This window comes from Bombina bombina, chromosome 1 (genome assembly GCF_027579735.1).
Source record: "Bombina bombina isolate aBomBom1 chromosome 1, aBomBom1.pri, whole genome shotgun sequence".
In the NCBI taxonomy this organism is placed as follows: Eukaryota; Metazoa; Chordata; class Amphibia; order Anura; family Bombinatoridae; genus Bombina; species Bombina bombina.
The window spans coordinates 491,437,344-491,450,286 of NC_069499.1; the positions used below are offsets into that span (position 1 = coordinate 491,437,344).

At 42.6% G+C, this 12,943-nt stretch overlaps 1 protein-coding gene across 1 annotated transcript in view; it reads right to left on the reverse strand.

Annotated features, from left to right (window-relative positions):
- The window catches only part of PGAP1 (post-GPI attachment to proteins inositol deacylase 1), a 703,705-nt gene that overhangs the window by 613,307 nt on the left and 77,455 nt on the right, over positions 1-12,943 (reverse strand). Inside the window, exon 4 of the mRNA XM_053698557.1 lies at positions 1,319-1,494. Coding sequence (XP_053554532.1) covers positions 1,319-1,494 — 176 coding nt within the window. The remainder of the gene's footprint in view (positions 1-1,318; positions 1,495-12,943) is intronic.

Consider the following 12,943-nt stretch of genomic DNA (forward strand, 5'->3'; position numbering starts at 1 on the left):
TAACCAACACTGTACTTATAAAATGTATTTAGTGTTTAATGTGCCTTTAAGATTTCATGGTTCAGATTAAACTCTCTCTTTTGTTGTTATCCTTTGTTTCAGCAATGCACTACTGGGAGCTAGCCACTTACATCTCATCGTTGGCTCGTCAGATGTGTTAAGCTAGCTCCCAATAGTCCATTGCAGATATAAAGATAACTTTAAAGGGACATGAAACCCAAATGTTTTCTTTCATGATTTAGAAAGAGTGCGCAATTTTAAACAACTTTCTAATTTACTTCTATTATCTAATTTGCTTAACTCTCTTGATATTCTTTGCTGAAAAGCATATCTAGATAGACTCAGTAGCTGATTGGTGGCTGCACATAGACGCCTCGTGTGATTAACTCACCCATGTGCATTGCTATTTCTTCAACAAAGGATATCTAAAAAAAATAAAACAAATGAGATAATAGAAGTAAATTGGAATGTTGTTTAAAATTGTATTCTCTACCTGAATCATGAAAGAAAAATGTTGGGTTTAGTGTCCCTTTAACTACATGCTTAAGTAGCATTTTCTTTTTAGCACTTGTATTCTCCTTTAGAAGGCTTCATATAAATAAATATGGTGCTTGAGTCTTTTCATATAGTTTTTTATTGAGATTATTAGACAAATGTGTTTTAGGATTCTGCACATAATATATCCTTATAATATATTGTGTTTAGTGAAACGGGCACTTTTATGGAAACCAATAATTTTAAGTACTATTGTATCTACTTTATGAACATGTGAGCTGCTCTGGTTTATAGAACAAGACCTTTAGATTAGTAAATTAAAGTGAATGTAAAGTTGAATGAATAAAATGTTATTAAAAACAGGGGCACTTTCATTCATTAAACTTTACATTGCAGTGTTTTTCTTAAATACTTACCCTTTCTTTAGCAAAACCAGACCGGCGAACCTCCGCACACTTCTCATGCTGTACTTAGCACATCAATGACGAAACCGGCTTCCTCCAATCACAGCGTGGCCTCACGAGCTAGACGCTCTTGGGTACATGCCATGATTGGAGGAAGCCGGTTTTGTCATTGGGGTGCTAAGTACAGAGGAGCTGCGGGCGGGGGATAGCCAGTCCGGGTTTGCTAAAGAAAAAGGTAAGAATTATAAATAAAAAAATGCTGCAATGAAAAGTTTAATGAATGAAAGTGCCCCTGTTTTTAATAGCATTTTTAAAAACCGGGCACTCATTCATTCAACTTTACATTCACTTTAAGGATATAAATATTTAAATACAAATTCTAAAAAGGAAAAACAACAATCATAAATTTCTATTCTTACCTTGTACAGACGCAGTATTGTTTTAATACAAATGTGCACAAACTCTGTCTGTCTTTGTAAACTGCCTCCATAAAGTGCAACAAGCTCTTCATTCAAATTAACAGTGAAGATGTCAAAGTGATATTTGTTATCAATGTTTTCAGCTTTTCGAAGTGCAATTGATCCAATGGAACGCGCTAAATAACAAGAAACAAAGTATCAGCCTATTTTTTATGATATAACATCAAACATAATCAAGTCATCAACATGTGTCCTCAAACAAAATTAGTTATTTAACACCCACAACAGAAATAATCAGCAGCGCTTAATTTGACTTACCAATATACATTGTATAACATATTCTTTAGAGAATTGGGAGTATAATGCATGTGTATACTGTATAGAAAAAAGAAAGAAAAAAAAAAAAACTATTTGAAATGAGATACTATATCTCTCTATGGTCATAACAAACTCATGGAGACTTCTGAGGATAGATCTGCATTAAACAAGGGACCTTATTGTCATGGATACCAGACAGCTAAGGCTACCCCCCCCCCCCACCCCCTGCAACCTCACCCCTGTTGTTTCTCAGTGGTTTTGGGCTCCTCAGAGCAACTACAATCCCTGGAAGCTTCGGTTTCTTGTCTTGTGAAAAGCTGGTGTATGACCAGGAAAACCCTCCTAGGCTGGCCGGGCCCCTGGAATTCCCGGTCGGCCGCCTCACCACGGACACCCGCCTATCTCCTGTCAGGCTGTCCAGGCTCCTGGAACTCCCGGTCGGCCACAGGACAGCAGGACACCCGCTAACTTTACCCCTGGTCGCTCCAGCAACCATGTGCCCAAGAGCTCCGCTTTTTGGGGATTAGTAGCCCCTAGGGAGGACAAGAGGTGGGGAAATTACCGGAGAGGAGCTGCTTTGGGAACCGGGGGTTTTGGACACCCCTACCCCCATAACTTCAACGGGCTGTATCTCGGGTCCCCAATAACGAATCACGCCGCTTTTTGGACTGTGGCATCTAGGGACCAAGAGCTTTCAAATGACACCCGCTGCCGCCGCTCCCCTGGGATCACCCCAAAACAGTCTGTGTCCTGGGATTCTGTGGGACTATGGTTGCTATGGAGGCGCCTGTCAGTCTGGAGGGGCGGGAATGGCGGGAAAACTGTGGCATTGTCTCCCTGTTTTATCAAGATGTGTGTGTGTATAAAAGATGTGCGTTTGTCCCAATAAAGTCAGTTCTTATTTCACCTGAATGCTAGTCTGTCTAGTCATTTTGGTGGGCTCCTGCTGGAGTCACTTTCCTGGGCTACATAGCAGCCTGTTCCAGGCAGGGGAGGGAACCTCTGGCGGAGCTACCCAGTCAGTAAGCTGGAGTCTGCCACAGCGTGGGACACTGAGTACTGGTGCTGTCGGGCATCAGGGGTGGCTACAGGCTGTGGTCACGGAGGAAGCAGGACACGTATGGCGGAGCTACCCTGTCGGGGTATCCGTCACATTGGTTGGCAGTGGTGGGATCTGCTTCTTCCACACAATTCCTGCTGACAGAGAAGGGCCACAGTAGCTGGTAACTTTGAAAGCCGAGTACCTAAGGAGAGTACAGGAGGCACTGACCCAGCTGGACGGTCCTGGTTCTGAACTGGACCAGCTGAGCTGCAGGAGCATTGTCCGCCGGCAACTATGGAGGGAGAGGCTTCAACAAGAAATGGATTGTGATGGAAAGGTCCTCCCCACAGATAATGAGAGGTACTGGGTCTGGTGGGGCTTGCGAGTGCTTTTCCTGGGAGAGCAGCCCATGGAGGAATGGCTATCGGAACTAGATCGACTGGTCCGGGCAGAGATGAGGGTGGAGGACGGCTACCGGGACCTCCGATGGCTCGCTATGCAAGCACGGCCATGGCAGGAGGATTGCTCCCCCATAGACGGCTTTGGCGGCCCTGGGTTACTATTGGAAAAGTTGACAGAAGACCCAGAATTTGGGAGCAGGGCAAAACTGAGAGTAACAAACATTGGCCTCTCCCGAGAGCAGCTGTTGGATCTCTCGGGGTACCCTGGCTGGTATCCGATATGGTATCGCTTATTGTCCAAGAATGGGAACTGGAAAAGGCATACAAGAGGCTGCTAGACCGAGTTCTGCAGCATGCCACGGAGTCTGCATGGAGCTGTGGTGCAGCACTTTGGGAACCATGGAGGTTGGCCTCACATGAGTGGCAACAGAGCATAAGAGACAACGAGCTGCTAGATACAGATCAGCAGCCTGGCCCCGAGCTTATAGACTTGGACAAGGGAGCCACCCCAGCAGAAGCGCTGGCAACAGGGCAGAGCCGCCTGCCTCTGCCCAGCACCTGTAACAGCTCCAGGAAACCAGGGAGAGGAGGAAGTCGTCCTCCCTCCCTCCCCTTAAAGAGAACCCCTTGCAGGGAGAGATGGATGTCGATAACTCTCCACAGCAGCAGAACCCCGTCCCAGGAGAGGAGACAGTTGGTCTCTCTCCCCAGCGGCAGAGCCAGGAGCAGGGAGAGGAGACAGTCGGTGTCTCTCCCCAGCGGCAGAGCCATCCCCTGGGAGCGGAGGTAGTCGTCCTCCCTCCCCGTAAGCAGAACCCCTTCCTGGGAGAGGAGACAGTCGGTCTCTCTCCCCAGCGGCAGAGCCATCCCTTGGGAGTGGAGGTAGTCGTCCTCCCTCCCCTTACAGAGAATCCCTTGCAGGGAGAGATGGATGTCGATAACTCTCCCCAGCGGCAGAACCCCTTCCTGGGAGAGGAGACAGTCTGTCTCTCTCCCCAGCGGCAGATCCATCCTTCGGGAGCGGAGGTAGTCGTCCTCCCTCCCCTTACAGAGAAGCCCTTGCAGGGAGAGACAGGTATCGATATCTCTCCCCAGCGGCCGAATCCCTTTCTGGGAGAGGAGACAGTTGGTCTCTCTCCCCAGCGGCAGAACCCCGTACAGGGAGCAGAGACAGCCGGTCTCCCTCCCCAGCGGCAGCACAGTTTCCCATGGAGCGGAGGTAGCAGACCTCCCTCCCCAGCAGTAGATCTCCTCAGGAGAAGAGACAGACGGTCTCTCCCCTCAGTAGCTTGGCAGGGTCTCTACCCTTTTCTTGTCCCGGAGTATTTCTCACCGGGGGCAGGCGTTGCAATAGGCAAGGAGGATAATAGCTTATACAGTTGGTGCCACATGTTTGGGCACCAGAGCTTTGCCTGCCCCACCAAGGAGCAACCTCCCCCTCCGGTCTGGGGTGGGAATACAGCTGGGTACCGGCACTAGCTTTGTTTGTGGGTGGGTCAGCCGGTACTAAACAGTGTGGCCATGGAACTTAAGGACACTGGAACTTGTGGGACAGCAATTGTTTGGGAGCTGACCTTAGCAAACTTTTTTGGGAGTTTGCCTTATGTGACTATCCCTGCGCCCAGGGCGCAGGGTATAAATGCCAGCAGGAACCCCCAGGATGCCCCAAGCTCAGGAGAGATGGGATAACCTCTCCCAGCAAACGAGAAGTGGAGGGCCACCGTCGGACAGCCCAAGGCCGACCCGTTATGGGTCTAGCCGGGTCTGCCAAACTGGAGGGGGGATGTCACGGATACCAGACAGCTAAGGCTACCCCCCACCCCCCTACAACCTCACCCCTTTTGTTTCTCAGTGGTTTTGGGCTCCTCAGAGCAACCACTATCCCTGGAAGCTTTGGTTTGCTTGTCTTATGAAAAGCTGGTGTATGATCAGGAAAACCCTCCTAGGCTGGCCGGGCCCATGGAACTCCCGGTCAGCCGCCTCACCACGGACACCCGCCTAACCCCTCTCAGGCTGTCCGGGCTCCTGGAACTCCCGGTCGGCCACAGGACAGCAGGACACCAGCTAACTTTACCCCTGGTCGCTCCAGCAACCATGTGCCCCAGAGCTCAGCTCTTTTGGGGATTAGTAGCCCCTAGGGAGAACAAGAGGTGGGGGAATTACCGGAGGGGAGCTGCTTTGGGAACCGGGGTTTTTGGACACCCCTAACCCCATAACTTCAACGGGCTGTATCTCCGTTCCCCAATAACGAATCGCTTTTAAGACTGCGGCATCTGGGGACCGAGAGCTTTCAAATGACACCCCCGGGATCACCCCAAAACTGTCACCACTGTGTCCTGGGATTCTGTGAGACTATGGTTGCTATGGAGGCGCCGGTCAGTCTGGAGGGGCGGGAATGGCAGGAAAACTGTGGCATTGTCTCCCTGTTTTATCCTGCTGGAGTAACTTTTGTGGGCTACATAGCAGCCTGTTCCAGGCAGGGGAGGGACCCTCTGGCAGAGCTACCCAGTCGGGGTAGCTGGAGTCTGCCACAGGGTGGGACACAGAGTACTGGTACTGTCGGGCATCAGGGGTGGCTACAGGCTGTGGACACTTGCCAGCTACATAGCTGCAGTCGGCAGGGAGGAAGCAGGACCCGTTTGGCGGAGCTACCCTGTCGGGGTAGCCGGGGTATCTGTCACACTTATTATATAAATGACAAACTACTATCACAATTTTGGCTATGGCAGGAACAAAACAGACTCCCTGTTTATCTAGTAGTACCTAATAGTAAACCAGTTCATGTTACTCTAAAAGTTTTATGACATCAAGCTAGAAAAGCCTTCCTGTAGAGACCATAGCCTCCTTGTGGGGCTGTGATAGGAAGAAATGGACATTGCACAAATGAAGTTTTAAAAAAATTAAAAAGGTAAATTCCTTTTAAAATAAAGACTAAAACATATTACAATGATTTATTGAAGAGAAAAGGAGGACTCGGCGCTAAAGGATAGTTACCACTATAAGCTCCTTTATACTAGGTGCCCTAGCTCACCTAGAGACAAAGTGCAAGAGAAAAACGGTTAGAAAGGAGCGCCTAGATAGCAGTGGTGGGCAATATGAGAAATATGATTGAGATAATATAAATATATATATATATATATATATATATATATATATATTTAGAGTAAAAAAGATTCCTAAGCAGTTCCTGTCCAGCACTAACCAATCCCTAGTAAATAATTGGATATACTCCCTAACCAATGAAAAATACCCAATAGCAAGATAGTAATGATTATAAACCAATGCTCAATAGCATCAATACACTACACTAAAAGGAGCAAAAAAATTCAGTATTTATTGGAGTTCACAAAAGCCATTAATAAACATATATAATTGGATAGACTCGAACTCCTATCATAGTGCACTGTGATTATTAAATCCCCTCTGAAAAATGATATGCAAGTAATAGAGATAAAAATAATATCTATGCAAATTATACATCAATAAATTCCAAAATAATGAATGAACGCCTGTTAGATTCACAGGTCACAATCAAAGTTCCAGTACTATGATGGAAGAGAAATATCCAATATTGAAATGTTCCATACAGTTATATGAATGGATGAACGGAGTAAACCTGGGTATTAACAGGATAGCTCAATAGCAGTACCCTTATTTTAGATGAAACTTGTAGTTTCTAGCAATCCCACAGTATGGCTACGGTGATCCTGATATTCAGCAACATTAACACTGTGTATGTCAGCGTGATCCGCCGTAGCGGTAAATACTTGTGGTTACAAGAGAGTCCCACTGTCGCGGTGCCACACCTCCTAGGTACCTCTGTCGATATCACAATTATGTGTATTTTTCCTAGGGTGCTCCTCTCTGTACTTTACTGTGATGCTTCGTAAACCAACTGTTTGCGGGTGTGTTTCCCAACTCCAGGCTGCTGCGGTCATAGATCTCCGTACTTGAAATCGTTGCCTTTATGTCTCCGACAAACACTGCTGCCAGCTATGCACGTTTCACCCCTATGGCTCTGGGGCTTCTTCCGGCTCCAAATAGTAATCACATAATCAAAGGTGTCTTAGAATTTCCTTTAAAGAAAAATAACGGAGGAAAACTCCTCCCATTTTTGAAGCCTTTGAATTGCATACTTTCTTGGGGCAAAATGGTAATACTTTTGTACAAAGATAGTAATAATTTGTTACTTTGATACATATTACTTAATGCTAAGCAAAAGATAATAAGAAATACCAACCATATGGTAAATATAATTTGCTCCTTTTCGCCGTAGTTTACTATTAATTTACCGAAAAAACTATCTACACCTTAAAGTAAGGAAATTTATTAAAGAAAAATTGTGATCCCATTGATCATACGTCATTTGTTTATAAATCGTAGATAATTGCTAAAACAACGGATTTGTAGTATTATAACAATTTGGCTATGAATAATATTCAACATTAAGATATTTATTAAATTTTAAGATATTTTTGATCCTTTTTATGAATTTTTAGTGAATTTTGGCCTTGATATGAACCAAACCTTCTCCCAACACGTATTAAACATATTTATTGTTGTTCCTCATTATTATTATCTACATTATTTTAGCAACATATCCACTGTTATGTAATATGTTAGATGAGTAGACACAGACATTAGCAAGGTCTGGATTTGCTTTTTGTGCTAGGTGAAGTTTGGTTATTGAAAAACAGTTGTAGCAAACAAGGTTTTACTTGGCATTGACAAATATTTTTCTTCGGTATTTGATTACTAAACAAATGCTGAATGTGGCCACAGGCAGTGGCATTCGGCTATTTTCAGCACTGGATTTATTTGTGCAATAGTGCAACACAAAAATATATGGATTTGCACAGATATTTGTATGTTTCACGATTACACCATATTCGTCACTCATTTCATAAACAAATGCTGAATATTTGTCCATGCCTAGTGTTAATGCATTAAAGAATTCACCTAATATGATAATTTATTGCACAACTTCAGAAAAACTTCTATTACAAGGTACTTACTGTCCCTTTAAACCATATCCCTCCTTGAATTTGCTTGTGGAACTAATGACATGAATCACACAACCATTTGAAAACACTTCGTTTTAAAAGAAACAGTACAAACCTTTGCTTTTGTTTATGTAGTTAAAGCGATACTAAACCCAAATTTTTTCTTTCATGATTCACATAGAAATATTAGGGTATAAATGGTGCCAGAAGATAAAATAAATAGGGGTATGCCCATAGACAAGAAACAAAACGGGCGGGGGCCGTGGAATCTCCCTATCCGGTAGGAAAGAAATTTATCTGGTAAGCATAAAACATATTTATGTAAGAACTTACCTGATAAATTCATTTCTTTCATATTGGCAAGAGTCCATGAGCTAGTGACGTATGGGTTATACAATCCTACCAGGAGGGGAAAAGTTTCCCAAACCTCAAAATGCCTATAAATACACCACTCACCACACCCACAATTCTGTTTAACGAATAGCCAAGTAGTGGGGTGATAGAAAAAGGAGTAAAAAAGCATACAAAAAAAGAGGAACTGGAAATATAATTGTGCTTTTATACAAACAATCATAACCCCCAGAAAAAGGGTGGGTCTCATGGACTCTTGCCAATATTAAAGAAATGAATTTAACAGGTAAGTTCTTACATAAATTATGTTTTCTTTCATGTAATTGGCAAGAGTCCATGAGTTAGTGACGTATGGGATAGAAATACCCAAGATGTCAAAGTCCACAGAAGAGTCACTAGAAAGGAAAGGATAAAATAAAAAAAGCCATTTGCCGCAGAAAAAAATAAATCCACAAAAAAACAAGTTTTTTTCATGTAATTGGCAAGAGTCCATGAGCTAGTGACGTATGGCATATACAATCCTACCAGGAGGGGCAAAGTTTCCCAAACCTCAAAATGCCTACAAATACACCCCTCACCACACCCACAATTCAGTTTTACAAACTTTGCCTCCTATGGAGGTGGTGAAGTAAGTTTGTGCTAGGATTTCTACGCTGATATGTGCTTCTCAGCATTTTTTGAAGCCCGATTCCTCTCAGAGTACAGTGAATGTCAGAGGGAGGTGAAGGGAGTATCACCTATTGAATGCAATGGTTTTCCTCACAGGGATCTATTTCATAGGTTCTCTGTTACCGATCGTAGAGATTCATCTCCTACCTCCCTTTTCAGATCGACAATATACTCTCATATTCCATTACCTCTAGTGATAACTGTTTAAGTACTGGTTTGGCTGTCTACTATATGTGGATGGGTGTCTTTTGGTAAGTATGTTTTCATTACTTAAGACACTCTCAGCTATGGTTTGGCACTTTATGTATTTATATAAAGTTCTAAATATATGTATGGTACTTATATTTGCCATGATTCAGGTTTTCAGTATATTTCCTTTTTTGCAGACTGTCAGTTTCATATCTGGGAAATGCTTTTTTTATGAAAAATTATTTCTTACCTGGGGTATAGTCTCTATTTCAATTGACTGTCTTTTAAATTTGCGGGCAGAATTAGGCTCACGAGGGTGCAAAATGCCAAAATGTATTGCGTCATTTTTGGCGCAAAGTTACGTTCATTGACGCAAATTCATCATTTTCGGCATCTTAGTTGACACCGAGTCCTTCACAAGGTTGCGTCTATGACGCAAGTGTTTTGTTTCTGCCAAATATTTTCATTATTTAAAACCCCATTCCTTTTGCTGTTTGCATTTTTTCCCATTCCTGAAACTGCCATATAAAGAAGTTGCTAATTTTGATTTATATGGCTTTTTTTTTTTCTTACATTTGCAAGATGTCTCAATCTGATCCCGTCTCAGAATTTACTGCTGGATTCCTGCTGCCTGATAACGGTTCTACCAAAGCTAAGTGCATTTGTTGTAAACTTGTGGAGATTATACCTCCAGCTGTGGTTTGTAATAGTTGTCATGATAAACTTTTACATGCAGAAAATGTATCCATCAGTAGTAGTTAATTACCTGTTGCTGTTCCCTCAACATCTAATGTACAAGATATACCTGTAAATTTAAAAGAATTTATTTCTGATTCTATTCAGAAGGCTTTGTCTGCCATTCCGCCTTCTAATAAACGTAAAAGGACTTTTAAAACTTCTCATAGAGTTGATGAAATTTCAAATGACCGGCAACATACTGATTTATCCTTCTCTGATGAGGATCTATCTGATTCAGAAGATCCTGCTTCAGATATTGACACTGACAAATCCTCTAATTTATTTAAAATGGAGTATATTCGTTCTTTATTAAAAAGAAGTGTTGATTACATTAGATATGGAGGAAACTAGTCCTCTTGATATTAAAACTAGTAGACGCTTAAATTCTGTTTATAAACCTCCTGTGGTTATTCCAGAAGTTTTTCCAGTTCCTGATGCTATTTCAGATAGGATTTCTAAGGAATGTAATAGGCCTGGTACTTCTTCTATTCCGTATTCAAGGTTTAAAAAATTGTATCCTTTGCCAACTGTTAGATTGGAGTTTTGGGAAAAGATCCCCAAAGTTGATGGGGCTCTCTCTACTCTTGCTAAACGTACTACTATTCCTACGGAAGATAGTACTTGTTTTAAAGATCCTTTAGATAGGAAACTTTAATCTTATCTAAGGAAGGCTTATTTATATTCAGGTCATCTTCTTAGACCTGCAATTTCTTTGGCTGATGTTGCAGCTGCTTCAACTTTTTGGTTGGAAACTTTAGCGCAACAAGTTTCGGATCATGATTTGTCTAGCATTGTTAAATTAATTCAACATGCTAATAATTTCATTTGTGATGCCATTTTTGATATCATCAAAATTGATGTTAGATATATGTCTAGCTATTTTAGCTAGAAGATCTTTATGGCTTAAATCTTGGAATGCTGATATGACTTCTAAGTCCAGATTGCTATCTCTTTCTTTCCAAGGTAATAAATTATTTGGTTCTCAGTTGGATTCAATAATTTCAACTGTCACTGAGGGGAAGGGAGTATTTTTGCCTCAGGATAAAAAAAAAAACCTAAGGGTAAATCTAAAGCTTCTAACCGATTTCGTTCCTTTCGACATAATGAACATAAATCTAATCCTTCCGCAAAGGAATCTGTTTCCAATTGAAAGCCTTCCTCAAATTGGAATAAATCCAAGCCATTTAAAAGATCAAAGCCAGCTCCCAAGTCCGCATGAGTGTGCGGCCTTCATTCCAGCTCAGCTGGTAGGGGGCAGATTAAAATTTTTCAAAGATGTTTGGATCAATTCAGTCCAAAATCATTGGATTCAGAGTATTGTCTCTCAGGGGTACAGAATAGGTTTCAGAGTAAGACCGCCTGTGAGAAGATTTTTTCTCTCACGCATTCCAGCGAACCCAGGAAAGGCTCAGGCTCTCCTGAAGTGTGTTTCAGACCTGGAGTTATCAGGGGTAATCATGCCAGTTCCGTTTCAGGAACAGGGTCTGGGGTTTTATTCAAATCTATTCATTGTCCCAAAGAAAGAAAATTCATTCATACCAGTTCTGAATCTAAAGATTTTGAATCGATATGTAAGAGTACCAACTTTCAAAATGGTGACTATAAGGACTATTCTGCCTTTTGTTTAGTAAGAGCATTATATGTCCACAATAGACTTACAGGATGCATATCTTCATATTCCGATTCATCCGGATAACTATCAGTTCCTGAGATTCTCTTTTCTAGACAAGCATTACCAATTTGTTGCTCTTCCTTTTGGCCTAGCAACAGCTCCAAGAATCTTTTCAAAGGTTCTCGGTGCCCTACTCTCTGTAATCAGAGAGCGGGGTATTGCGGTGTTTCCTTATTTGGACGATATCTTGGTACTCGCTCAGTCTTTACGTTCTGCAGAATCTCACGTGAATCAACTAGTGTTGTTTTTTTCAAAGACATTGTTGGAGGATCAATTTACCAAAAAGTTCTTTGATTGCTCAGACAAGGGTAACCTTTTTAGGTTTCCAGATAGATTCAGTGTCCATGACTTTGTTTCTAACAGACAAGAGATGTTTGAAATTGGTTGCAGCATGTCGGAACCTTCAGTCTCAGTCATTACCTTAAGTAGCTATGTGCATGGAAGTTTTAGGTCTTATGACTGCAGCATCAGACGCGATCCCCTTTGCTCATTTTCATATGAGACCTCTCTAGCTTTGTATGCTGAACCAATAGTGCAGGGATTATACAAGGATATCACAATTAATATCCGTAAATCCCAATGTTCGACTTTCTCTGACTTGGTGGTTAGATCACCATCGTATAATTCTAGGGGCCTCTTTTGTTCGTACAACCTGGACTGTGATCACAACAGATGCAAGTCTTTCAGGTTGGGGAGCTGTTTGGGGATCTCTGACAGCACAAGGAGTTTGGAAATCTCAAGAGGCGAGATTACCAATCAATATTTTGGAACTTCGTGCGATTCTCAGGGCTCAGGGATTCTTCAGTTTTGGCCTCTGTTGAAGAGAGAACCGTTCATTTGTTTTCAAACAGACAATGTCACAACTGTGGCATATGTCAATCATCAGGTTGGGACTCACAGTCCTCAAGCTATGAAAGAAGTATCCCGGATACTTGTTTGGGTGGAATCCAGCTCTTCTCTAATTTCTGCGGTTCATATCCCAGGTATAGACAATTGGGAAGCGGATTATCTCAGTCGTCAGACTTTACATCCGGGAGAATGGTCTCTCCACCCAGATGTGCATCTCAAATTGTTCAGATGTGGGGGCTTCCAGAAATAGATCTGATGGCATCTCATCTAAACAAGAACCTTCCCAGGTACCTGTCCAGGTCCAGGGATCCTCAAGCGGAAGCAGTGGCTGCATTGACACTTCCTTGATGTTATCAACCTGCTTATATTTTCCCGCCTCTAGTTCTTCTTCCA